The 27948-nt window shown below is 36.1% G+C and overlaps 5 protein-coding genes across 9 annotated transcripts; 2 read left to right on the plus strand and 3 right to left on the minus strand.

Annotated features, from left to right (window-relative positions):
- The first annotated feature begins 1450 nt into the window (after positions 1–1450).
- Positions 1451–7450, plus strand: SRF7 (STRUBBELIG-receptor family 7). Its single transcript, XM_022292946.2, has 16 exons — positions 1451–1723; positions 2170–2302; positions 2379–2450; positions 2535–2600; positions 2968–3039; positions 3132–3203; positions 3607–3678; positions 3771–3836; positions 3920–3982; positions 4082–4383; positions 4786–5066; positions 5304–5575; positions 5916–6048; positions 6439–6575; positions 6751–6907; positions 6990–7450. Exons 1-16 carry the CDS (start codon positions 1627–1629, stop codon positions 7137–7139), a joined length of 2145 nt encoding a protein of 714 aa, XP_022148638.1. The 5' UTR covers positions 1451–1626; the 3' UTR covers positions 7140–7450.
- Positions 7451–8516: 1066 nt separating this feature from the next.
- LOC111016104 (K+-H+ exchange-like protein) lies at positions 8517–13236 on the minus strand. 3 transcript variants are annotated; one of them, XM_088116950.1, is made up of 9 exons: positions 13095–13236; positions 11071–11400; positions 10902–10966; positions 10714–10812; positions 10448–10495; positions 10078–10147; positions 9821–9892; positions 9587–9697; positions 8517–9145 (listed from the first exon to the last, which is right to left on the minus strand). In XM_088116950.1, the coding sequence occupies exons 2-9, from the start codon at positions 11290–11292 to the stop codon at positions 9005–9007; spliced, it is 828 nt and encodes a 275-aa protein (XP_087973076.1). In that variant the 5' UTR covers positions 11293–11400; positions 13095–13236; the 3' UTR covers positions 8517–9004. The 3 variants fall into 3 exon arrangements, with proteins under 3 accessions (XP_087973076.1, XP_022147092.1, XP_022147084.1); XM_022291400.2 differs by lacking the exon at positions 13095–13236 and having other exon boundaries at positions 8517–9136; positions 11071–11432; XM_022291392.2 differs by lacking the exon at positions 13095–13236 and having other exon boundaries at positions 11071–11432.
- Positions 12808–16003, minus strand: LOC111016087 (O-fucosyltransferase 36). Its single transcript, XM_022291370.2, has 3 exons — positions 14639–16003; positions 13998–14247; positions 12808–13236 (listed from the first exon to the last, which is right to left on the minus strand). Exons 1-3 carry the CDS (start codon positions 15907–15909, stop codon positions 13060–13062), a joined length of 1698 nt encoding a protein of 565 aa, XP_022147062.1. The 5' UTR covers positions 15910–16003; the 3' UTR covers positions 12808–13059.
- Positions 16004–19080: 3077 nt separating this feature from the next.
- On the plus strand, positions 19081–20214 carry LOC111016097 (RING-H2 finger protein ATL3-like). Its single transcript, XM_022291379.2, has one exon. The coding sequence runs from the start codon at positions 19081–19083 to the stop codon at positions 19903–19905; it is 825 nt and encodes a 274-aa protein (XP_022147071.1). The 3' UTR covers positions 19906–20214.
- An 861-nt stretch (positions 20215–21075) lies between these two features.
- PUM23 (pumilio 23) lies at positions 21076–27479 on the minus strand. 3 transcript variants are annotated; one of them, XR_002602217.2, is made up of 12 exons: positions 27324–27479; positions 26573–26897; positions 26070–26433; positions 25516–25818; positions 25114–25281; positions 24401–24544; positions 24032–24151; positions 23720–23905; positions 22679–22827; positions 22206–22388; positions 21578–22043; positions 21076–21486 (listed from the first exon to the last, which is right to left on the minus strand). XR_002602217.2 is itself a non-coding variant. In XM_022292212.2 (11 exons), the coding sequence occupies exons 2-11, from the start codon at positions 26851–26853 to the stop codon at positions 21653–21655; spliced, it is 2289 nt and encodes a 762-aa protein (XP_022147904.1). In that variant the 5' UTR covers positions 26854–26897; positions 27324–27479; the 3' UTR covers positions 21076–21652. The 3 variants fall into 3 exon arrangements, 1 of the variants encoding a protein (XP_022147904.1); XR_015787052.1 differs by having other exon boundaries at positions 21076–21492; XM_022292212.2 differs by having other exon boundaries at positions 21076–22043.
- Between the last annotated feature and the right edge of the window lie 469 nt (positions 27480–27948).

Consider the following 27948-nt stretch of genomic DNA (forward strand, 5'->3'; position numbering starts at 1 on the left):
ATTTCTAGGTTTTTTAAAATGTAACCTTCAATATCTATAATTTTATCCCATCATAAGAGAATAGTTTATACTGTTCGTTTCATTGATTTGATCTAATTTTTTATGAATAGATTATTAAGGATTTAATGTTTGTTTTCTAACATTACAGACACCAAATAATTATAAAAAATTAAAGATATATTGATCAAAATTCTAGATGCTTTGCCGTTGGGCAATGGTATCTGAGGCGTTAGGCTCTGACCTTGCCTTCCACTTCCATCCAAGTTCTGTTCTAACAAACAATGAAAGAAACATGTAGCACACTACACCCAACCCATATATTACTTAATGGTTTAAGAGAGTGACATTTTGCTAACAAATGATTCTAACTTTTATAAATTTTAAAAATTTTCAAATCCAAAATCAGTGGCTTATTAAAAATTATAAATTAATTCACTAAACAACAACGATTATTAATATAGTCATGTACAAATATAAACATTTTTATTTTGGGAAAATAAAAGAAAATAAAAGAATTTGGATGCTTCCTTGGCTCCAGTTTGAGTTTTTTTCCTCCTAATTGTATCGGTTTCAATTTGACTTTCACAAGCCCAACGGTAATGGTGTAGCACCAGCTGTGGAGTTCAAAAAAATAGGATAACGTTAATAAAGAAGGCAAAATATAAAATTTGGAACCTAATTTTTTTTTAATGGGGAGACCAATGAGGTGATTGATTAATACAATTATTACTTATTTCCCAACCAAGACATTGATTTATGAATGGTGGTTGAAATTAAATGTGGAATTATTAATGTTAATACCAATAGTTGTTGGTCTGGTTTTTATTGATTCGAAGGCCTAGATGATTTAGAAACACAACTTTGTCAATTCACATTTTTATTTATAATTGTGTAAATTTATCCTGGCCAGTTTGGTTCTAATTATTTTACCTCCTGATGTTGAGTAATGTTTAGGTTCTCCTTCTAGATTCCGACCATTCATAGAGTATGCTTGAAATTTATTTTCATAAATAAGTTGTTATTTTTCTATTCTTGATGTTATTTATCTGCTTTAATTATGTTGGTTTTTTGATGTATTATTGATAGGATCTCTTTTTATTCTTGTATCTTGATCTCAATTGTGAGATTCAATTTTTACGTGTAATACACCTAACCTTTGACAAAAAAAACCCTTGTAAATTCAAGTGTTAGATAATCAAAGGCTTGAAATCGCTCTGAAAGAGACCGTTTCCGCTTTCTTTTCTTGAAATTTTGTTTCCATATGATCACGATTCTTTGCGATCCAAAGTAGATTACTTACACCTACCAGGGCCACTTTTGTCTTTTCACCTGCTCCTACATATAAAAAAAATTTTAGCATACAAAAAAATATTTTTATATTAATAAACTAAAGGAAAATTGTGATAGAAACAGACAGCTTGGCTTTTGATTCTTCCTGGCTAATCGTGCCTGCCAGCTTCACTTCGGCGTGGCTGTACACAGTGTTAAGAAATAGATAAACTTTTTTCAAGTTCACAGGAGAGAGAGAGAGAGAGAGATTCAGGAAAAGAGGCTACCGATTTGAGGCTCTCATTTCTGTTGTTGGCAGAAGGAAGGAAGGTGGGTTTAGGGAGGAGAGAGAAGAAGATGAATTGGAGGTGGACGGAGCTGGTATTTCTCATCATTCTTTGCATTCTGGGATTGAAGCCCAGCTTCATCAATGGAGCCACAGATCCAGCAGATGGTCAGCTCCCTTATTTTTCTCTGCTATCTGCAGCTTCCTTTTCACTATTGGCTTTGCTTCTACTATTGTTTTCTGTGCATTTCTTCTTTACTTCCACATGGTTAGATTCTTGTAGATTGCATATCTTTCCGTAGCTGTTTTCCTGTATCTCTCCTCTGGGTCTTCTGCGTCATTCCACACCTGCATATCGTTTGCAGTACATTACAGAGATTCTTCCGAATTTGAAGATTTTTGTACTTCTTTGAAATGAAAATAGTTTTTTTTTTTGGATTTATGAGACGAAACAGAAATGGATTTATGAGACGAAACAGAAGTTGCGACACTGATTGACTTCAGCGATGTGGGTGTTTGACTACTGATTGCAGTCATTATTCGCACAAATCTAGTGTAAAATTCTGTTCCTCATTCTGAATGGCTTGTCTACTTCTGGCAATTTTGATATACAGCCTCTGCTTTAAGAGTTTTGTACACCAGCTTAAACTCCCCGTCTCAGCTAACCCAGTGGAACGCAAATGGCGATGATCCATGTGGACAATCATGGAAGGGGGTTACTTGCTCTGGCTCACGGGTTACAGAAATGTAAGTTTTATTCTGTGTATATGTTCCCATTTGATATGACATTGATGCTGATTAATGTTGCATTCCTTTTTGTCAGAAACTTATCTGGCCTCGGGCTCAGTGGATCGCTCGGATACCAGCTCTCAAGTTTGACATCGTTAACCAATCTGTAAGGTCAATAGCCTTATTCTGGACTTCAAATAGTTTCTTCTCTACTTCCTATTGATGTGCGGTTAATTTTATGGTGCTGCAGAGATGTGAGCAATAACAATATTGGGGGCGAGATAGTCTACCAACTTCCACCAAACCTGCATAGATTGTATGCTTCTGGGACTTTGTTTTTGTTTCTGCTATGTTTGACATAAAGTTATGAACTGTCCACAATCTAAAGCTTCTGCTACTTACTAGGAAATGAGTCTAACCCTGTGTTCCAAAGGTCCAATATCAAGTTCATACGACAGAGAAGTGTATGATCACCACAGGAAATTAATAATCAAGGATAGCAAGGTTTTAAACAAAAGAATCACAGACAAATTTTTATGACGAAGTCATCTCCCAAAAGCTTAAGCTTGTGGGTTGTTTGAATGGGTTGTAGAATATGAAGCGTACCTTGGGTTCAATAATTGCATTTGTGTTCAGGGACCGTGATTTACATGACATTCTCATACCCATTCTTCTATCTGCAGAAATCTTGCTCGTAACAACTTCAATAAAGGCATCCCTTATTCGGTCTCCTTGATGACTACACTTCAATACTTGTAAGCAATTATTTCCCCATTGATTGGTATGTTTGTTTTACCAAAGACTTTGGCTTTTATTAAATGTTTTTCCTCATTCATTGGAATTGTAGAAATATCAGTCACAATCAGCTTCAGGATCCACTGATTGATATGTTTGGGCAGCTTACTTCCCTCTCCACATTGTGAGATATCTTCCCCTTCTTATTTGTTTCAGATGCTGATTTGAACCGACTTATGATTGTTAAGCCAAAGTTTTTTTTTTTAATGTTCTCCCATATTTGGCTCCTGTTTCCATTGCTTGTATGCACATTTTTCTTCTTGGTGGGCCAAGCAAATTTGAAATTTTGCTTTCACCTGCTGAATTCTATTCCCACTCTATTTAATGATATTTTCATCCAGAAACTGGACAAATTGAAAGTAGTCATAGTATACTTTGTTATACAATGAGAAATTTACAATGATACCTATCATGTATTGTCTTTTCACTTCTTGCTGAAATATATTCTTCACGATGAAGTATGGAAACGTTCGTCTTTATTTTAGTCCTCCTGGTGACTATTTATAGAAGTTTTGTATTACAATCAGGGATCTGTCTTTCAATTCTCTGTCTGGCAACCTACCTCAGAGTTTTAGCTCCCTTTCTGGCATCAGCACCATGTAAGTCTTCAACAAATTAGATCCTACAGTACTCAGCACCTAAAAAGTAGTGTACTTTTTTTTTCTGATTCTGTTGCTCGACTTTTGAATAGGTATTTGCAAAATAACCAGTTCACTGGAACAATCGATGTCCTTGCAAATCTTCCTCTTGACAACCTGTGAGTTTAAAGTATTTAATTTATCATGGAAGAGATGCATCTTTTTGGCTCTTATTGAATGTATTGGTTTTTATATTTTTAAGGAATGTTGAGAATAACCATTTCACTGGCTGGATCCCCGAACTACTGAAGAACATCAATCTGCAGTGAGTATATCTGATGTTATCGCTGGCTGGAGTTTTCTTTTAATCAAATACCAGATTATGACTCCATTAGGCTTCAATATGATTTGTCAATTTTATCAGGACAAATGGGAACTCCTTCAGCTCAGGTCCTGCACCTCCTCCTCCACCTGGTACGCCTCCAGCCACCAGAAGGAACCGAAATCGAAATTCTGGTAGCAATAGTCCATCAAATGGTGGTTCTGGTGAAGGCGAGAAATCAGGAATTAGTGGTGGTGGCATTGCAGGAATTATCATCTCTGTGCTTGTCGTTGGAGCTATAGTAGCATTCTTCCTTGTAAGGAGGAAATCAAAGAGATCATCTACAGACATTGAAAAGCTTGATAACCAACCCCTGCAACCTCTTAAAATGAACGCAGCACAAGGTCATCTTACGCATTGAGATTATTTTTTACAATGTCGTTATTTTTAATATTCTATATATTCTTCAGCACTGCCCGAGTTAAAATGATTACATTTATTTGATTAGAATATGAGACAAAATAATTTGATTATAGTGTGATAGAGATGGTCAAGAAAGAACATGTGAGTTTTCAGTTCACAGAGTTCCCGGTTTCCATATCTATTCAGCTTGATGTTTGGTGCACAAAATAAACCAAAATTTTCCAATTTTAGGGTGTCATAGGACAAATATTTCTTTCCAGTCTTTTGCTGGTCCATGATCTTGAATTTGATGTTTACTTCTTGTCTGTTTTTATACGATCCTGTAAAATTGGAATTAATGCCATTTAAATGTACTTTTAACACTTTGAAACATTGTAATGCAGAAACGAAGTCGGAAGAGACCTCCTCCACACTTTTTCCAACAACATTTGACACTTCTGCTGCAATTAATCTTAAGCCCCCACCTATTGATCGTCATAAATCATTTGATGAAGACGATTTCTCGAAACGAGCCGTTGTCAAGAAGGCTAGTGCAGCTCCTATCAATGTAAAGTCATATTCAATAGCAGACCTGCAAATGGCTACAGGCAGCTTCAATGTTGAAAATCTTCTTGGTGAAGGATCGTTTGGACGTGTTTATCGGGCTGAGTTTGATGACGGGAAGGTTACTCCCTAACTTAATTCTTCGTGTCAAACTATATGAGAAAAATATAATATCCAATGATAGATTTCGTGCTCACATTGTATATGCCGATCCAAAAATCACACGTGGATACTACATCACACACTAGCCTTAACTCAGATCAAGGCAGCTGGCTTTATGTCTGATTTATTTTCTTTCAAACTGCTTCTGGTGCTTTGAGAACTCATCTATTATTTTTTCTGATGTTCTGCAATGCAGATTCTTGCCGTGAAAAAAATAAACTCGTCTGCACTACCTAGGGAATTATCTGAAGATTTCACTGAGATTGTTTCAAAAGTCTCCCAGTTACACCATCCCAATATAACTGAGCTTGTGGGCTATTGCTCAGAGCATGGGCAGCATTTGCTTGTGTATGAGTTCCAAAAAAATGGCTCGCTTTATGACTTCTTGCATCTATCAGATGAATACAACAAGCCATTGATATGGAATTCCCGTGTTAAGATTGCTCTGGGAACAGCACGTGCATTAGAGTATGTTGGCGCCAAGCCTTGTTAAATGACTCTTGAAATATTACCAGTTTGTAGGCATCAATGGGGCTTGCAATAGATTATTTATCTTTTTCGTTCAGTTTTTGAGGGTGGGTGTGTGGGGGTTAATTAGTGAAGTTATGGATTTTCTGCTTAAAAATATTAGAAGTGATCAATTTGATTTCTATTTATTAGGCAAGTTCTTGATTCTGGATGAGTAAAACTAATTGGGTTTGAGCACGAATGGCAAATAGAGGTCTAATGGGAAAATAATTTGTAATGTATTATGACTAATTGCTCATTCGTTAGATACGATGATGGTACTTATCAAGGAACTTTTCAGGTATCTTCATGAAGTTTGCTCCCCATCACTTGTTCATAGAAACATCAAGTCTGCTAACATATTGCTGGATGCCGAACTCAGCCCCCACCTTTCTGATTCTGGACTGGAAAGCTTTGTGCCAAATGAAGATCAGGTCAATCTCGAACTTAATGAATCTTATTTTTACCGAGTCATGTTGTTATATACTTCAATATACAAATACACACTAGTTTGATGTCTACCTTATTCTTTCCATGTTTATTTCAATATGGTTCTTGATGTCTTTAAGAACAAATATCTGTAGCAATCAAGTCTCTGAAAGATCTTCTAACAAACGTATAAATGCAAAAGGTGAGGGATCTTAGTAAGAATCATTAGTAGTGGAACAGAACAATTTTAAGATGGGTTCTATGGCATTTCATAGCATGAGAACTGTGAAGTTGTAGAAAAATATATATTGGTTGGGATACTTGAATAAGTTAAGCATCCATGTCTCACGATGAAACAGTGATGATTATGAACTCATATTTTACAATATTTGCAGGCACTGGATCACAATGCAAGGTCAGGATACACTGCCCCTGAGGTTACCATGTCTGGCCAGTATACTCTGAAAAGCGATGTTTACAGTTTCGGAGTAGTCATGTTGGAGCTGCTGACTGGACGCAAACCATTCGATAGGTGAACTTTAATGCACTTCGAATATGTTGTGTTGGTTTTGTTTATGAAAATTCCTTTGGGAGATCTTTATGAAAGTTTTATGCGTGGTCTAGTTTAAAAGAAACAGAGAAAACATTAGTTCAGTCGGTTTGTCATAATTCCATACTGATATCGTGATACATTTCCAAACAAACAGTTCAAGGGCGAGGTCGGAGCAGTCTTTGGTTCGATGGGCGACACCCCAGCTTCATGACATCGATGCTTTGGCCAAAATGGTTGATCCAGAACTCAAAGGGCTGTATCCAGTTAAATCTCTCTCCCGATTTGCGGATGTGATTGCACTTTGCGTTCAGGTACGATAAGTTTCGGGGTCAACATTCCTGTTTTATTTCAAATAGTAAGTTGTGATGTTCAATGGCTCTATTTTTACAACAGACCGAACCAGAATTCAGACCTCCAATGTCGGAGGTGGTGGAAGCATTGGTTCGTCTGGTGCAGCGAGCAAACATGAGTAAGAGAACATTTGGAAATGAGAATGTATCGTCTCCGAGAGCGGACAGCACAGGTGGGGAGGACACGCCATAAACACAACACACAGACACAGCTTCTTCAACAGTAGTTGTTGGTTGGATGATGGAACTGAAAGAGACATGTTTGTAAGTGTCCAAAATCTTACCTTCTTAAATTATTTTTGTGTCTTCTTCATATACAAAGTTGGAATCTGTCTGAGGCGTAAACACAAACAGGAGCTGTTAATATTACACTTTACGATTGATTGATGTTAGGTCGTCTGTGGAGAGTTCATAATAACTCGATAGGTTTAGTAATTTCATAGAGAACGCTCAGTTCATTTGTTCCCAAGAAATAAGTGGTGGAGATTACTTGTTTGAACATGACATTCTTGCTTCCTTTTTTAATCAATTTTTTATTTATTGTTCAAATAATTTGTTGTCGGTTCTAAAGTCAGTGACGTGAACTTTCAATTTTTTAATTATGAAAAGTTTCTTGCGTTGTAGGTTTGAAGCCAGTGACGTAAAATTTCATTTTTACTTGTTCTTGTCGCAGTCTTCTTTTTGTCATACAAGTTTCAATGGCATCGACGTTTTAAACTGAAATACTTGACAGAGTAATTAAATACTTCTTTTCTAAAAACTGAACCACTCTACTCTTAATTATTGAACTGAATGCAAATATAACCTTGAAAACCATTTTTCATCATTTAAAAGTCGCTCTAAATTGAAATCCATACCTATTAATTTGATTATTTATTGGACTCTTATCATAAATTAAGTCGAATAGACTTCCCCTTCAAATCAACAAAATTAAAAGGATAATTATTACAATAAAAAAATTAATTGAAAAACAAATATTTTATTTTGATTCTTCATAAAACTAAGACAATATTTGTTGGCTTTCTAGTTAAATGCAAGTTCGATATTCGTTTGTTAAGAAATTAGAGCGAAAAGGAAAGAGTTGTACAGATTAGAGATTCATAGGAGAAAGCGGAAATTATTAGGATAGACATAAATTTAGAGGGAAGGAATTTCGTAGTAAAAACAAGATATACTTGAATCTCTCATCTAGTTTAAAAAAGATCTTGTAACTATTATTTTCGACTATAAATGATAGAATTAGAAGACCTCTGTCCTATCCATTAAATAATGGAGTTGGATACATACGTTTCATGTCAAAAGATGAGTAAGACTAAGAGAGAGAAATATGGAAAAAGGAAAAAAAGAAATTAACAGGAATGAAAATATTGCCGAGAAAAGAAGTTTTAGATAAAGAAAAGTTACAGGGAGGGAGGTAGAAGAGAAGTTAGAGAGAGGACAAGAGTCAAAGGGGAAATTTTATAAGAGAGGAAGATATAGTTTGGATAGGAAGTGGGAGACTCAAAAAAAGGAAAAGTGTCGAGAGAAATAGAAATATGTTAAAACTATTTATATATATAAAACCTTAGTCTAGACATTCAATGTTATGTTATTTGATATTTTAAAATCAAATGAACAAATAAGTTGAGATATGGTGGAAGGATGAGGTCTAAAATTACAGAAGTGGCATTTTAATTGAAAAGCAAAAACAGAAACAAAAACAAAATTATGGATAGTTTTCTGTAACCAAAGGTACTGACCAGTACGGGATCTGATGTGGTGGCAATGGCATAAAGAAGAGAATAACAACTTGTGTAGTTTGTTGGTTTGAATGTCTTAGACGGATCCGATTCTTGTTCCTTCCTCTCCCCTGGGAATGGATCAGATCATCAGACTACGCAGCATGCACTCTCTCCTTTTATATTTGTAGAACAATGTAAATTCCGAGAAGCATAACACACCACTGGTTCAAGCGTTGTGGGCTCAGGTTATTTCGTTTTCCATGATTTTGTTGGATCATCTTCCACCCCATCTCATCATCTCCTTGTCTTTTCCCCCCATCTGAATATGGGATCGTGATCACATTCTATCCTTGTACTTCAAAACATTATTCGCGTTTAAATCAAAGATCTTGCAGATATCTTTAATTGCAGTTGTATCACCACCACGTCCCTCCATCTGGCTCAGAATTTTGTCAAGTTCCTTTGATGGCTGCAGGTCCTAATTATAAAAGATGCAACTGAGTTTGTTTCTTATTAAAAAAAAAGATAAAAAACACAATGCATGTTATCTTGGTAAGAGGGATTAATGTTGAATGGATGATCTATTAAAAGCATGATACAAGGATTGAATTGGAAAATATGCCAATTAGTCAAATGTAAAATAACAAAGGAACCTTCACATTGTAGCCTATGAAATTAAAAAAATAGAAATCAACCAATTATTTACAGTATTTGTCGTTCTTATCATTCGTAAAGTTACAGGTTTGGACAGATAAGATTCAAAATGAATTAACCAATTGATTACAATGAATGGGGTATCCTTACTCATGCAAGAGACACACTGCTGATCCAGTAAAAAAAGACTTACTCTATGGAAAAATATCTGGTTACCACGACTTTTAAAAGCACAGGAGGAACAGTAAGAATGATTTAAACTTACCAATGTTGAACCTGGATGCTGTCGTACTTTGTGCACGGTTTTATTTCCATCGGTGGATGAGTTGAACGAGTAAGATCTATCCGAGACCAATTGAAGGAGCTTTTCACTTCCCTAGAAACATATGTGTACATATTTGAAGAAAAAAATGCAGAAACTTTAGGTACATGTAATAAACTCTCGAACAATTACATAAAACCATAGGGTCAAGTGAACAAAATCCAAGTAGAGAAATACCTTCAGAGCTCGCCAATGAGAATATGTGCGAAACAAAACCCAAAAGAAAGGAATGTTTGGCAGAGGTAAAACCTATGGTAAGACAAACCAGGAAAGAGAAAGTTCAACAGAAGTCCTTAATGCATTAGATAAAAAGGAAATTGAAATGTAGCAATACATATTGTGTCAAAAGCATACAACTCATGATAAAATCGACGTGATAAACAAACTATGCAGGAAGATGTATGGCTGATATACCAAACTAAACACAAACATACAGTAAATGCACTTGTTACTGGAAGCAACGAAACTGAACCATAGAAGTATTTCTTGTGGATGGCAGTTCCCCTGGTCATGAGATACAGAAAGTTCACATCAGTAATGGACATAGTCTAACTTTTGTAACAAGAATAGCTTTCTGAAAACAAAAATGACTTGAGATCATATTAAGATTTCTGTCATGGAACCACATCCTTCGGTCATATTCATTATTTTCCATTTCCATTGAGAAATTGCATGCAAGTCACTATGGTCCAGTAAATAACACATTCTTCAATCATCGCTACATTACTTCACAAGAAGAAAAACGAAGCAAAGAAGTATCACTATTTAGCCTTAAACTTGGCGAATTGAAAAAAGATAATGTACCTGAGGGCAATATGCCGTAACCTCCTGCGAACGAGCCGTGGATTTAAACTGTAATGTCACAGGAAATCAGTGATACAAATCGTAATAATGGTAACAAGTCCTTGTCTACTTCTACTAGTTTTGGAATTGATTGTATATAACTAGTCAAGTGTTGATAAAGACATCGGACAATGGATTTAAAGAAAAAAAGGAAGAAGAAGAAGAAGCGGAAGTTTGAAGCCGTTATAATCGATGTTTCTAAAACAAATAAGCGAAAGAGATGAAACCTCGATGGATATGTTATTTCGACATTTGTAACATCCTTGGTTATCGACTTCAAGAATATCTCATCCGGCTTAACTCGAGATAAAAGCTTCAATCCGATCCTGTAAGCAGAAAATCACAAGAGTTCACTAGTTAATTCCACCTGTAACGATGTTCCTAGACTAATAGAATCGCGGTGGAGGGATTTTACCCGTGAAGTTTGTTTTTAAACGATCCATTAGGAGCATTCTCCAGAGCAGTCCACGCTTTATTCATCTGATGAATCAAACGACATTGGCATCGCCATGTATGACTCGACCAAAACGAACACCGGAAGAAAGAAACGAAAACGAAACGAAAGTGGAAAGAACATGGAGGACCTTGAAAGAGATGAAATCGGTAACAATTTCCGCATTGCTACTACTGGTAGTGCTGGAGTGAGCGTCGGATTTGGAGGAAGACGACGAGGAGATTCTAATCCAGAGATCTTTGAGAGTGGAAGGAGTCTGAGAAGAAGCAGAATCGGAAGCCGCGGGGTCAATGGATCTGCCGAAACACCAATTTCTTCCTCTGATTGGGAAAACAACCAATCTGGCTCTCATCGTTCCAAAACTCCAACGGAGAAGAGGATTCCTTCGTATACGAAATCGCTTTCACATAAACCCTAATCCGTAACCAAATGATGAGGAAACTGGTTTTCTCCGAACCGTCTGTGGAATATATTGAGAGAACTTTCTGAGCGAAATTTAATTCAAAGAGACAAACAGACGTGCTGCTGCGACTCCGAGCTGTGCAATTGCAACGACGCGGATGGAGTTCAGCTTGATCATAAACCAAAACTGTAAATCCTAATTTGCCCTTTAATTTAATTTTTATTTTTACCCTAAAACTTTTAGGCCATGACAATTTCATTTTAAGTTTTCTGTATTTCAAAATTATGTTTGTTTTTCTTTACCATTTCTTAGCTATGTTCTTCAGAAAAATAAATAATAATAATGATAATTCTTTTTTCTAATTTAACTTAAATTTTGAAAACATTTTTAAATAGTTGATAAGAAGATAAAGGAAGGAAAATTGTATTGGGTAGCTAAACTTTTATATATATTTACAAAAATTTCAATCTCTTTTGTATTTTGTAAATATTTGAATTTTTATTATTCCATTACATCTGATATACATCATGTATATCCGATTTACGTTCCATCTGATATACCCTGATATATCTTTGATATACTTACGATCTACATCTAAATGTACATCTGATGTACCCTCGTTTATATTAGATATACGTGTTATACATCTGATGTATCTTTAATTTACGATATACTAAATATATTTGTAACCGATATACCTATGTATATCGATGTATCTCTAATGTACATTCGATGTACGTTAGTGATATACTAAATATATTTGTAACTGATATACTAGATATAAGGTATATCAAATGTTTAATTTTCAGTGGTATGTCAGTTATTTAAATTGTAGTTTATCACTGCGATTTGTCAATGTTATATTAGTGGTAAATAAATGGTAAATTACACAATCATATAAAAACTTATATAAGTAGAAATCATTGTTATATCATACGTATATCAGTGGTAAACTATATTAGAAGTTATATGAGTAAATATCGTAGTTATATCAAAAGTAAATTAATTGTATATCAATATTATATCAGTGGTATATCAAATACATATCAATTATATATCACACGTATCCATAGTAAATCAATAAATATTAAATAATATAATTATATAAGAAATTATATTAGTGCATATCATAATTATATCAAAGGTATATATATCATTACTACGAGGATAAATTTGACATTTTACTATTGGACCTCCGTTTTTTCTAAAAAAATTGTTATATTTACAAAACTAAAATGTAGATGTTAAATTTGTTTTCCTTAAATTTTTTTGTGATATTTGCAACCGCCCCTTATTTAAGAATAACATGGAGTCGAAAACAGCCTATTATTGGTGAAGGTATTTCATTGTAAAGAAAAGGAAACTTCCCTGAAATTTCAAATGAAAGTAGGAATTAAAAGTAGCCAGACATGGATTACTTACCGATCACACCTGGTTTTAAAAATCAGACGCAGAAATCAGAAATGTCATACAATTGCATTCTTCATTCATTATTTCATTCACTAAAAGGCTGAATATGTTACAACAAACAACACTTCAATCTCTTGAACAAACTTTTGGTTCCCTTTTTTGTTCCTCTTTTTGCACACTGCCAATTCTACAGAGATCTTACACTATGATACATGCTCACTAATTTCAAGTGAAAGCAAAATCCAATGGCTAAAAATGGATTGAATCAAAGAATCGGTTGTTTAAAGGAAAAAAAAAATCTGTTGCTCATTCATTTTCTGCAATAAAATTTGGGTTCTGACCTTGACAGAGATATTCATCACATAGGGAGGCCGATCCCCAGTCCTTTCTTAAACGCAAAATGTCCTCTGTAAAAGTGGAACCCGATGTTCCAATGAACACTCTCGACATAGCACAGATGGTCTTATCCAGCATGGCTTCCACCTTCATCATGATTTCAGAACAAAAATCCCAATAAGCGAGTGCATATACATTTATATATAATATGTGTGTGTGCGCGTGTGTGTGCGTCTAGTAATTCAATCTCTAAGAAGAAACTTCTTTATGTAGAAGTCGTGGCAAAGGTTGATCTAAGATTTAACACCCCTTTTAAGATCAGAACAAATCTATCCTGATTGAGTAAGCTCTTAGTTGGCAAATTCATGATGATCAAAATTCAGAAGCAAGTAATATATTCAAATGCTAGAAGAACACATGAACAGCACAGCATACACAACTTGCACATAATTTCTTGAGTGTGAATACTAATTTTGTCCTCTTTCAAGAACTAAGAGGAAAACTTAAGACTGCATCCGAAGAAACCAATCACTACCTCTAGTGGGATGCGACTCATACAACCCACTCTGAGTTTTTGAGTCAGAGAGAGACCAGAAAGCTTTTCTTTAGCTACAATAATCTTCATCTTCAAGGGAAACTAAATTACAGTGGAGTACAAAAACTAAAAACTTCTCGATGCCCAAAGAATGAGTAAACAGAAACTATAAACAATGATCAGTAGCCATTTTCTTGATCAATTATCAGTCCTTTATGTCCATATCGACACTGTCACTCAGAGAAGATTTTCTAATGCCTAATGAAATTATCTAATAGGATCAATACTGGGTGAGGAGTGAGGATGCATAATAAATTTAGCATATTTTATTTGCATAAGATCATTCAGATTTGATTTGCTAAAGAAAAGTCACCTGAGAATCTCCCTCAATCTCATGCCTGTACAATAAAGCATCCCATTTCTCAGCATAATTTCGAGGCGGTCGTTTTACAAGTGGTACGGGCTTTCCATTCACTACAACAAGGGACTGCAGCAGTCCAGTTTCACTGTCTGCAGCATCTGTGGAAAGATAAATGACAGGTGAATTGGACCGTTCAACTACAGTTGTGATGCAGTCTGCAGCTTGAGGAATAGGGTAAAAGCAACTTGGCCGTTTTGCATTACTGGAAATAAGCAAGAAAAAATATGAGTTTCCTCAACATCAACGCCTTTCACAAAGCACGAATGTTGTAATATTACACACTGAGACGAAGCGCGCCTCTATGAGCCACATCTCGATGACCATATATATTACGCATGCCACGTGAATGAAAATAACAATAAAGACAATAATAATTGCAGAACTTGAGAAAACGTTGTAGTATTATGAACATCAATACAAGATTTGAATACAGATCAAGAAGCGAAAGAACAATGCAAACAATAATAACAAAACATAATAGATCATTTCGAGTACGTCAAGCTGTGTGATAATAATGTTTCTTACCTAAGAGATAAAACGAAACATACAACATTAACTTGGCATATATTGGTGATGGGGGGTGGATGACATACCAGAACTTCAAAAACCCATGCCGTCTGAAATGAAGAGCTATGAAATCGCTCCCCAGAAAAGTCTGAATAAAACGCTGGGCAGTGACCATAATAAGATGACTAGGTTCGATCAGGGTCTTGCATTTGTGGGCAATAGGACCACCTGGTTGCATAAACCAGTCATTCTCTACATCAGCATAGAAAACATCTCCAATGGCAATAACATCGTCATTAGAAGAGAACTTGGACTCGATATCTTGAACTGTTCTTTTATTGGGCCTCTGAATATTCTCATCCCAAGGAGACTCGAGTTTGCCCGTGGAAACCCCTAAATTGTTTAACTTCTTAACATGTTCCTCATCGAAATAACAGGGATTAGGTTTTGAGATATAGCAGATGAACTTATCGATCTGCAGGTGCTTCTTCTGAATCTCGGAAAACTCTTCAAAAGAGATGACAACTTTTCCACCCAAGCATTTATTGACGTGATCTACATCCAACACCCTACTGTACTGATAATCCAGTTTGGAACTAGGAATAACCAAAACTCGATTAAGAATGGCCGCAAAGAACATATGCTTCTCTAAGCAAATCAAATGATTCGACATTTGTCCTGAAGCGCAGATGGCAAACAAATACTTATTCGATTTCGGATTCCATTCGATAGTCCGTCTACGGGACAAGTCCTGGTCCACCTTTCTACACCTATCGAAACCAGAACCAACAAAAGCAGGGTCGCCTTCGCCTACTTCAATCGACGACGAGTTCCCAGATTTATGTGGCGACAAAAGAACGTTTTGGATCTCTTTATTCAGCGAAATCTGCCTGAATAACGACAATTTGAGGTCCTCGAGGAACGGAGAGGACGAATTCAACAAATTATCGGAGGTGACACTAAATGTAGAATTGGATTCAGAACTGGACGACTGATTCCAAATAGACAAAAGACCTAACTGCTGCTGCTTCAACAAATACAATGCGTGCAGTTCAGATTCTCTCATTCGATGACTGAGAGAATCATAAATCCCAAAGGACGAAGAGAGCTTGCCGGAGAAGAGACTGCGAACGTCGGAGAAGAAATAGAGGAGGATAAGGAAGAGAGGAAGAAAAATGGCAAAGAGATACCTCCTTTTGAAGGTGAAACGATGTCGACGGTAGCCGGAGCGAAGATCAAGGCCATCGCCGACATGGAAGGCGGCGGCGCGAGGGGAAGGAGAGTGCTTGATCTCATGCTGCAGGATCAGATTCTGCCGATCGTCGTCATCATCGGAAGACGAATCGGACTTCTCCATTACCGCCCCAAAAATCAGTTTCTGTGAGTAACAGAACAGCTGGAAAGGGTAAGAAATGCAATGTTAATTACTAAACAGTAGCCGTTAATTAGAAATTAAAATACGATCTCAAGGTTCGTTAAGTACTCTGTCGGTGGAGAAAACGACAACGAAGCGGCCCACCGGACTTCGATCTGATAAGACGTTTGTTGGGCCCAGCCCAACTACCCTCGACTCTTCCTTTGTGCCAAAGCAAGGCTTTAGCCTTTAATAGAGTAGGTTTGAAGCAAAACTTGCACTTTCAAAATTTTAAGATTTTTTTTTCCCAACGTTATAACAATATTAATAAAAAGGTTTAGATCTCGTCATTGAACTTTACAAAAAATTATTATTTCTGTTGTTGATATTATTTTGCACCCAATACCTACTCGCCTAAATTTATATTATCCATTTGTAAGATGCAAAACAAAGATAAAGAGCATAACAATTATTTTTTTAGAGTTCGATAGACATTTTACAAATGTAGAAACAAATGTAATAAACCTAAAAGTTAAGGGACCATAATGAACATTTGAAAGCTTGTGAAAAAAAAAAAAGAAAAATCTTATCAATTGAGGGACCAAAATGAGATTTAAACCGAAAAAATTAACCATTCTAGAAAATATTACAAAATTAACCAGCCCATATGCAAAACTTGCATGTCCATGAGAGGGCCCAATTCAAGGGACTAGCAAGACCCAAGTGAAGAACACGGGCCGTGAATAGGGCTTTCAGAATCTAAAAGTGGGCCTGAAATTAGCCCAGCCGAAAAGAACTTACAGGGCAGTACGAACCCAGGTGATGATCATGGGGCCTTCCACGTGGGACATGGCCATTAAATGGACTTACCAAACGATGCAGGCTTCTCGGACAGGACGTTGGGCTCGGCCCTTTCCAGGCGGCCCACTTGTGGTTTGGTAAAGAGACATACATGTTCCAAAAAATGAGGCATGCCCACTCAATAGTCAATACCATGCTATTGTTAATAGTTATGTAATATAAAGAAAAGAAAAAAAAATTATTGGACTTGAATCATTCTGTTCCAAAACTCTTTTTTTTTTCTATCAAATTTTGTTACAAAAATTTCTCTATAATTAAAATTAAAATTAAAAAAATAATGGTATTTCAACTCATTATATTTACCTACAATTAGTATTCTAGTCATAGAGTCATTCGCAAGTGGAGTAGTAGGAGGAGAAAATATTTGGGGTCTGGATTGACTTTTTCAGTTGAATTGTTGATAATGGACTAAAATCAATACTTTTCATCCTTTCTAATGGGTAATGATGCGATCATGCGAGCACAACAAAAGAAAAAGAGAAAAAGAAATGAGACTTAAGTAAATAAATTTGGTTGATGTTTTTTTTTTGCCGAGCTCACATGTCGGTCACGAGGGAATGTGGACGAACTGTTGAGATGATCTCAAATGAACCTGCACAGGGAACAAATATTCCGACGTCCAAGTCAGTTGCGAGCTTGAGCTGTATTAACTCGTTCTCAAAGGAAATAGCACACCTGAGATATAGATGGAGTGTCCCTTTTATAGGTAGGCGGGGGAGACAAGACCATTGGGACCGTTTCGACTAACAATTACAGCTGTTGAACTCCCAGGCAGGTGGTCGGACCTGAGGTCGGGCTCCTCAAGTCGGTTTATATCTTTACTTCCTATTAGCAGCAGGTATCGAGGGTCCCTTTTCTGCCTTCTAATGACTCCAAACTGAATAGATGCTTTATACGTGTCCAATCTAATTTTGACCACCAACGAATTTAAAATTTCAAATAAGATATTTATAAATGTTAGATCAAAATTGAGTGAACATAAGAATTTAAATGGGGTTTTGATCATTCAACTCTATCTACCTTTTTTAATGAATAATATGATTAAAAATATCTTTCGGCTGAGCAAAAAGAATTGAAAAGTTTATTTCAGTAAAATGAAGACAATAAAATATATGAATCAAAATAAATAACTTTAGTTAATCATATTTCTTCAATTATGATTAATAATGAGTACGCAGGACAAAATCTCTTTAAAGATATGAGATTTTATTAAAAGAAAGATTGCAATTCTCTTCTTGCAATAGCTTCAAATAACTGAAATAGTATGTTATCCATTTCTGAAACTAACAGTAGGCTAAAAAGAAAATACAACTTAAAAATATAATGTCATGCAAGATTTATATTAAAATACAATTACTAAAAGTAAACAATAAACACACATTAAAAAAAGTTCAAAATCAAAATATAGCATTTTTTTCTGGCAATCAAATCAAATCAAAACATAACATTACATTTGAATTTGGAAAATAGGTGTGAAAATGAAGAATTAAAATTGGGTTTTTCTTTTATTTGAAAAGGAAGAGAAAAGGGAATTTAGGTGAAGGGGTTGGTTCCATGTGGGCGTGCTGGGTAGTATGATAGCCACACAAATTAAATAAATAAATAGTTTAAGGCTGTTTAATTTTAGTTTTACTTTTACTTTTCTAGACTATACAATAATTACCAGTAACTGTTAAGCAACCTACTTTCCTTTTTGATTCTCTGCTTTTCAAAATTAAGCTACATTTCCTTTTTCTTTTTTCTTTTTTAATTTTGTTTTTGATATTCAGCCAAATATTCAAATATGTTTCGAATAGAGGTGAAATATACCAAGAAATTATGAGAAAATATAATTGATTTTTGTTTGGAAGGAATAGAGAGAAGAGAAATGACTATTTTTCTCTTTTTTAGTACAACATAGGCAGAAAATTCAAACTCATCTCGTAAAAGCATCCATATGTACAAGCAAAGTTTTAAATCGAATTTACAATCTCTTGATTGAAGATACATGTGATGAATTAGGTAAGTTATTAGAGTAATTTTATTGAAATATTGAAATTGTGAATTTAAAAATGGTTAGGAAAAATGATATTAAGTTGGTGTAAAATAAAGCAAAAAGCAGGCAAAGAAGACTGACCGAGTCAAGAGAAGAGAAGACGTGATGGATTAATGGTGGTAGACTTCGACTTTGGTTCGTTCGTTCAACTGTCTTACTTAACCAAAAACCACCTCTCCACTCTCCACTTTCTTCTTTCTTTTCTTCCACTTTCTCTGCAACAACAAAATTCACCATAAACACAACTCAATCCCTATTTCTCTTCCTCGTTTCGGGCAATGGAGGAGCATACCTCTCGGATCACTCGGCCATTTGGAGGTTCCTTTGCCATGGAGCTTACCGGCAAGATCATGCTGGCTGCCATTTTGATCCTCTTTTTGGTCATCATCTTCGTTCTCGTTCTCCAGCTTTACTCCAGATGGTTCTTGTCCCGCATTGTCGAATCCACGCCGGATTCCGCCGCAAGCCACGGCTCTGGTCAGGATTCCCTGCGGAAAGGGCTCGACGCCGCCGTGCTCCGGTCGCTTCCGGTGCTGGTGTTCGAGGCGGCGGATTTCGAAGAGGGATTGGAATGTGCTGTGTGTCTGTCGGAGCTGGCTCAGGGAGAGAGAGCTCGGCTGCTGCCGAGGTGCAACCATGGCTTCCATGTGGATTGTATCGATATGTGGTTCAAATCCAACTCCACTTGCCCTCTCTGCCGAAATCCAGTCGCACTCCAAGCCCTAAATCCCTCCCAATCGAATTCCGCGGAGGATTTGGAATCCGGATCTTCAATCGAGTCTCCAATTTTCCCTACGAATGTTCTGTTTTGGGGAAACCAAATGCAGGTCAGTTCCAGAGGAGTTTGCTTGGAAGAAGCTCCAACTTCTTCTTCTTCAGCAAACACAAGGCCAGATGGAGTTGTGGCTATTGACATTCCGAATGAGCCCTCAGCATCTTCCTCCGGCGCCGGAGCCGGCGGCTGTACCGGCGATGAAGAGATGAAGTCGGCGTTGACAACCAGATTGAGAACATTGAAAAGGCTTTTGAGCGGAGAGAGAAGAGCCGGCGGGAACAGCCTCACTCCCTCGGATCTCGAGCAAGTTGGGAGAGGGCAGAGTTAAAAAAAAACGAAGATAGAAAAAAAAAATCAAATCCTTCTTTTATTTTATTTGTTTAATATTTTGCACATATAGATTATAGACTCAAACGAATCAAAAATTAAGGGTCACGTAGAAGAAACTTCTTCAGAAATTATTCTTTTTCCAGAAAATTGCTCAATTACAAGCCAGAGACTGTGTCCTCCATAGTCCGGCAGCTGTCTTTCAAAAACTTGTCGAGTAATTACTATTTTGTATTAAAATTCAAAATGCTTGTAATCGGGAACTCAAAAAAAAAAAAACAAAAACAGAAATTAGGTTCTTGGTATCGAAGCTTTTTTTTTTTTTAAGTTGAAGTTCGTTTGTTATGGAAATAGTCTTAAGTCTATGCATATTTTGCAATCAAATCTTTAACAACGGATTGAATCGCCATCCTAAAAACTTATATATACATATATAAGTTTGACGAGAATAATTCTTCACTTAACCATTCATTTATTTTCAAACGGACCCATTTACCATATATATTATATATTATTGTATTGCAATGGCTAAGGAGTCAAATGTTTTGATAATTCCTACGATAATGAATAAGATAATTTTGAATTAATGCTCACAATTTCATCCTTGCACTAGTAATATCTCAAGGTTTGCAACAATAATTTGGTATATCTCCATTCATAAACTACTAAATAAGAGAGAAAAATAATTTTTTTTCCATAACTTTTGAGTCGAATCTCTGCTCCCCATACCAAGGGCACCCGCACCCATCCCAAGGCCCAAACTCGAGAGACATCAAGAATTTTTAGTATTAAGTTCACTCGAAGATTCAAACTTAAATCTCTAAACTAATTTGATCAAGAGACCCCAAACTCTTGCAAACTTGAATTGTTTCTAGGAGAAAAGTAAATTTAAAACCCAAAACATCGATGAAAGTCAAAGAACATCAAAATAATGCCTAATAATATTTGCCTCGCCATTATAAACAATTTCAGTTGCAAGTTAATAGACAAGACTTGAAAACAGACTAATGCAGAATTAACCAACCTTGACTTCATCGTAATTTTCCCTTTCTACACGGAGCTGACAGAGACTATAGTTTCACAACTGGAAATATATATATATATATATAAAGAGGACACTTGAATACATTTAAAGTCCAAATAGCATCAGAAGATCTCTAGAAACTTGCAATCACTCAGAAAAATGAAGATTTTACTGTGAAGCAGTGTTCATCGGGTCAGGAGACATCAGTTTACGTATGAAAAAGTTGCATAATTTCCTAAGCAATAATAAATTTAAAATAAAATTAACACGGGAAGACAACATGTTACTTATTTTGTGAATCAAAGACATAAACAATCCAAGTCTTCCGACAACAGAATCTCGGACAGTGATTTAAATGTGGTCGGCAGATAAAGATCACAGTGTCCTCCGACGTGAAGATCAATAATTTCTTGAAGAAAAAATTTGAATACTGACCTCTAATCACCAGGTATTGTATATGCTGCATCCAAATATCTTCCCCCACCACCAAAAAGGAGAAGACAGACCATTTCCTCTATATTCCTATGAAAGCAAGCCTATGCCACAGCGCCAAAAAACCTGTAGCTAAAAACTAGATCATCCACACCATCAAGCTCCCACTTTCTCAGTGGAATTCTTAAGCTACAATTTACTGCACTGACTAGCTTACCTTTGAAGACTTTCTGCCAGGCAACGGTTTTGCGCGGCTGCTGCAGTGGTAGTAAGGAGTGTTTCTGATACCTATCTACACTTTTCGTTTCCTTTTGCTAGCAGCAGCAGCATTCTCAGACTGATCCTTATTCCGTTTCCTTTTGGATTTTTCGGTTCTCCCTTCTGAGATATCATTATCCATGAAAGCTCTGGAATGTTTTTTACCACCGTGGTTACTTTTTTCTGACTTGCCCTTGAACCCAGACATCGCCAGAAAAGGTACATCAGATGTCGTGTGATGCTCAATCTCTTTCCTCATTGTCTTCACATCCTTGGGATGCGATGTATGCTTCGAACTATCAGCAAGGAAGCCCTCAGTCTTCTGTGATTTGGACTTGCCAGACCCAAACATATCATGAAATTCTTTGTAAGTTGATTCCCTCGATGCTTGTTTTGACCTCCACTGGTCAGGTCGGAATGCAAACCTAACAAGAAAAAAAGATTAGTAAAACGCATTAAACGCAGTTCTGATGACATGCTACAGTATTTGATAATAACCTTACACGAAAAAACATGCATCCCCTACTCGTGTACAAAAGAAACCGATCTAGATCGAGTTCATAAAATGAAAAGCATAAATTGTGTACCCTTCAACATCAAACTTCCTTAAGAGATAAGGTCCTTGCTTCGTTTTGGAGAGATCGCTTTGTAAATCTACCAACTCAGACACTATGGCCTCCCGTAGTGACATGTTACTGGAATTAAAGCACTTCTCAACTGTAAAGGAACTTGATGACAGCATTGAGAGCTCTCCAAAATGTCCTCGTAGCCTTTCAGTTAAGAATAAAAAAAGCTGTCATTGACTGAGTGCAAAAACTAACAGAAAAATCCAACAAACTGAATGAAAGCTTCATTGATTATTCCCAATCAACAAGATAATCATACGCGTTCTAACGAATGTGAACCTTAAGGATCATGCACCAGCAATCAAATAAATTTGCCGACTGGAGCTCTTAATTCAAAAAGGAATACAACATAAATCTAGAAAGCATGTATCAAGGACCTCGAGAAAGGCAAACTTTCTGTACATTAGAAGCTATAAAATATTTCAAAGACATACTTCATCACTAATCTTCGCTTCAATTTTGCAGGGGCGTCAGAATTTAAAAAAGCTTCAATAACACGAGTTCCACTTGAGTCTTTTGCTACTTCAAGGACATGATCGGCTTCCATTGATGTGATACTTGTAATGTAAGGTTGAATCAGTTCCTGCAACATAAAAATCAAGGTCCCTACAGACTTGTAAATAAAACAATTTTGTAATGCATGAGAAAAAGTAACCGAAGCAAATAAAAAGAAAGCTCAAGAAAGTTCATGCCATCTAAGCAGGAACTCTGATGCAATTCATGTTGTTTCACAGTCGAGAATAATATGCTTTCAATAATTAAGATCAATTAGCAGTAATGTACCACAATATCCACCAGAAAGTAAACATGTGGTCCCATCCTATAAACAAGGACCATTGATGCAGATTGTACAAACTATACAGTAAACAGTTTAATGGTAAAAAATTTCAACATCATCAGACAAATTAATGAAATTAAATGCGAGCTATACAACTTGTCCAACATTGAGATAATTGTTTCCTTACTAGGTTGAGATACCTTGGTAATTATTTTCCCATGACATATGTCCCTAACGAAGTTTCCGAAACAGAACCACAAAAGTGTATAAACGATGGAGAAGTTCATCAAAGAATGTAATCCTTTCCTAAAAAATAAAAGCCCACAGTTCTAAACATTTCTAATGATCTAAACAACTAGTGATCAAATTGCATTCTTCAAAGTAATGGGACCCTTGGAAAGCAAAATCCCCTTTGAAAAATAGTGGATACTTGTAGAAAGAGAGTTGATCAAGACAACGCCTTGAAAGAGTGGAGAAAGAGAATTTATACAACAGAATGACAACGAACAGACTATAGAAAATCACTGAGAGAAACAACAGTAACGCAAACTACATGAACCTAAGCACATCAAATGAATGGCCAGTTCTGTATTGTAGGGATAGACTGTCATGTAGCAGAACTGTAATATGAATGTTTTATTTGCCTTTGAAAATAAGATAAATAAATTGCAATATCTTGGGAGGAAAAAATGCATACACTTCGATATCGAAATACTGCCTGCAGGATTAGAGAGCCCATGACATGTATTTTAACTCCACTAGGAAAATCCCATTTGGCTTTATCTTCACAAGAGAAATATCTGTCAATAAATAATATTCGAGGAACAATGCATCTCGGGGAATCATCAGTTGAACATACAGCACGAACAAGAGCCTCGCTACACTGTCAAATATCATAAATTCATAATTAGATAAATGGACGGCAAATCATAAGGTTCACCATCAACATTCAAATCATGTTTAAGGTAAGTAAAAACTTTAAAGCATCGACAAAAACTAAATTATAGACCTTCAGTTCATGTGTTTGAAGCCTCTGACTTGTAGCAATTAGAGAAGCGACAACTCCTGACCTCCCCATTTCAAGAAGATCTCTAACTTTTGTTCCAATCTCTGACCATACCAAGTCCATCTAGGTGACAAAACATGAGCATAATAAACCAATTCCTCAAGAAGTATTGACGTGACACATTCATCTCTAGTCTATATATAATGCAATAGCAGAAAATCGTTAAACATGCACTAGATTGTGTGCCAGCTTGCATGCATGTGTGTGCCCTAATGTGTGAGAATGAGAATGACTAAGAGAGGAGGGAGTTATAATAAGATATTGGTGCCATTTTCAAATTATAACAATAAGTTCAAAAATGCTAATACATACTTGATCTTTATATTTTATGTGAGAAATTAGTGCTTGGACAGCAAAGTTTCCACAGGGATCAGATGACAGCTCTAGCAATGAATTCTTGAAAACTTTTGTGCAGAGTTCATTGAATAGATCTTCTGGAGCCACTTCCAAAATCACCTGCAAATTCACAATGCCAGAACCAATACATCTAATTCTAAGAACATATTATCTCTTTTCATGAGCGAGTACGGACAAAAAATAACGTTAATGAATGCACCAAAAACACTGCACAGAACAAATATATTTCAAGTGCAAAAGGTGAGAGAGACTCGACCCTATTAGTACGCATTTCTTATGCACGTTCTCAAGCTTCTTTTTTCTATATTTTCCAATTGATTCAAGTCTATTTAACGCTCTAATCAACAAAATTCAAAATTCCATAAATAAATAATCAAACTATGATGAAATAGATTGGATTTAGTAATTTGATACCATCATACATCAAACCAGACATGTTCAGTTTGATTTGGTCCCATTTTCTGTTAGTTTAATTCCTACTAGAGACCACAAAGATGTCTGCACAAAATGTTGGTAGGACACAAAAGGCAGGAAAAACCTGACTGCCAAAATTTGAAGGGTCAAATGATATTCCCACCAACTCAAATTTCATAAAGATAATGAAAATATCATATATTATTGAATTTCACAAGTTAAAAAATAACTCCATCTGGAATTGTACATCTCACCTCCATTAAATGACTAAATGCAGTCTCTTTCATCAAATCTACAACATCTGGAACAACGGATATTTGTATAAAAGTTCCTCCCACAGCCTCTTCCTCACTACAGCCAAGGAGGATGGGAATTATATGCCTCAGCTCGTCATCTTGCCCCACCAACAACTTCAGAATAGTCTGTCAGATAGTGAAAGATCAATTACTTCAGCATTAATTGAAGTGTAGCTGAAAAGAAAACCAGGTAGGATGCCAGTTAGAAAGAAGACTCATCGAAGTCAACTATCTAGTGGCCTAATATACATAACCATAGTTTTTTACCTATGATATTTGGTTAACTTGAAATTCTTAAAAATATAACGAAAAATAATTTACAAAACCACGATATAATTGTATATTTTTATAAAACAATACCTGAAGAACCAAACTGCCGTACTGATCAACTTGAAGGATCCTGGCATCCTTTCTTGCACCCTTCAGCATCCCAAAGACAAGCAACTTCAGTAATTCTGGGAAGCCTCGCTCATTATGGAACCCACTATCTCCACTAGAACGAGGCACCTTGACATTAAACCGCTCTGCTACCACTGTTGACGATTTTCTGGTATGGAACTCTGAAGAATCTGACGTTACTCCTTTACAAAGATGAAGAAGACTTCGGAGAACATGAGAACCATAACAGTTACACATCACATCCAGAGGATTGGCTACAATTTCCTGAAAGACAATTATATAATTAAGGCATGAATTATGCAAATGCAGTATAGTATGTGTGTGTGTGTACACATAGGCAGTGTGCATATTATCATTAATTATTACTCTAGTTAATTATTATGACCATCAACAAACTTCATGACTAGGCAAGAAATTATCAAATTCTCCCTATATCATATAAAAACCAAATGATACAAAGTGAACCTTAATCATTCAAAATCTAGGAAAAAATGAGAGTGACTAAAACCTCACACCTTGCATATTGCAGTTAAAGTATCTTCAACCAGAGGATAAACATCTTTGTCCTCTAGATGCATAGCTAAAGACTTGATAGCTGTCTCAGCTACGTGTGAGCCAGATCTATCCATTGCAATAAATGGAAACTGTTTGGCACAACCGTGGAGGAAACTACAAAGGTGATCAACATTGCAGCCTTCAAGAAGGCTTTGCATTGTGTGGCTTATGATATAATCAGTGGCAAGTTCAAACTCTTTCCCCATAGCTTCCTCTAGTGCATTACCACATATAACTGATCGCTCTTCAAAGTCAGCCTCATTGCTTTCAAATAAATTGGCAATCTCCGAGAAGTATTTTGTTGTTTCAGGATCAACCTGCTTCCTGTAAGATAACTTCCCTCATGATAAACAAAAAAAAAAAAGTAATGACTAACGAACAAGAGCACGAATTTGAAGAAAAATTCTACTGTGGTGCTAATAGAATGTCCAAGTAAAACTAGTTTATTGTAGAAGGGGCCAACCTTATGACTGAAGTTTGTGGTGTGGTCCGTGGGGAAGTGTTTTTATTCTTGGAAAACTTTTTATAAGAGCTCAGTGTGCCACCATACGTCATCCCAGACACGTTCTTGTGGGCGTCGTTCCCATCAAAACCATTACCTCCCTTCTCAGCCTTCCTACTCATGCCATTTTTCCTTCTCCCGCTTTTATGTGTTAATTTATCCTCACCCATTAAGCGGTCTTCAATTGAAATAAAGGTTCTATGTCGCCTCGATGTCAGAGCTTTCAAACCAACAGAAACCATAACCACCTAGCCACCATGTACAAAATATCTCTCACCGTACAGCACTGTAAAGAACAACAAGATACATGGTGACGACCGTGAAACTTAAATTGTTGATGGTAGGCCAAAAATCAATGCATAAGAAGTATAAGAGATGGCAATTCACATCAATTGCAATAAAATTGGAGAACTCCAATTTTCGAATACCAACAGGGTTACTATTCGTTTATGCATGTTCAAAAAAGAGACTATTTCTCTTAATTGTATATTTTCAAATGCATACTACTACTTCATCGATTCAGAAGAGAAACCAGGCAAAATTTGGGCAGCGGCGTGAAAGAAAAAATGCTAATTATAGCAATCGATTATCATCCTTGATTCGGATAATTGCAGCACACAAATTTCTACTAGTACCTTGGGAAAAGGAAGAAACAGCAAAGTAGCAGTACAGCAATCTAAACAGGAGACAGATTGCAGAAAGAGAAACTTACTCCAAAACTGCTCGTTCTCAGATAGCGGGAGCGGGAAGATGACGGCGAGAGAATTGGCGCAGTGAATCGCCGGGAAATTTTCGCCGTAAAAACCTCAAGTCAGGGTTTAAAGAAAATTTTCCTTTTTTCTTCATTTTGTAAAAATGAATTTAAAGAAATTTAAAAATAAAAATAAAAATGGATAACGGGCTTAGGGTTTTTGAATTCTAGTGGGCTTAGCGTTCCTTTCTTTCTGCTGGGCCTTTCTATTTCTACCCAGTTACTTTAATTTTCATTTTTGCCCTCGTAATTTGTGTAAACTTCCAATTTTGGCCTCAATGAGCTGTTGTTTTCTAATGACCTTTTAATTTTCCAAAAATGGCGTTTCTAGCATATTCGTCTCTCTCTTTCTTATTATTCCACCCGAGGACTTTATTTATTTGTTTCGTTTTCCTTCTTTTATTTATTCCAATCGAATTTTCACATAAATGTTAATTTTTATTTTTGACAAAATTCGTTGTTCCAAAAATATCTTTTTCCAATATAAATTTTCTCTTTTTTTGCGTCTTATTGTATAAAAAGGATGAATTTCAAAATGCAGACAGAATGGTCCTAAGGGTGGGGTTTAAGAGGGAGAGACGTGTGG

Source organism: Momordica charantia (assembly GCF_013281855.1).
Source record: "Momordica charantia cultivar OHB3-1 chromosome 9 unlocalized genomic scaffold, Mcharantia_2.0 BLBB01000009.1, whole genome shotgun sequence".
Classification (NCBI taxonomy): domain Eukaryota; kingdom Viridiplantae; phylum Streptophyta; class Magnoliopsida; order Cucurbitales; family Cucurbitaceae; genus Momordica; species Momordica charantia.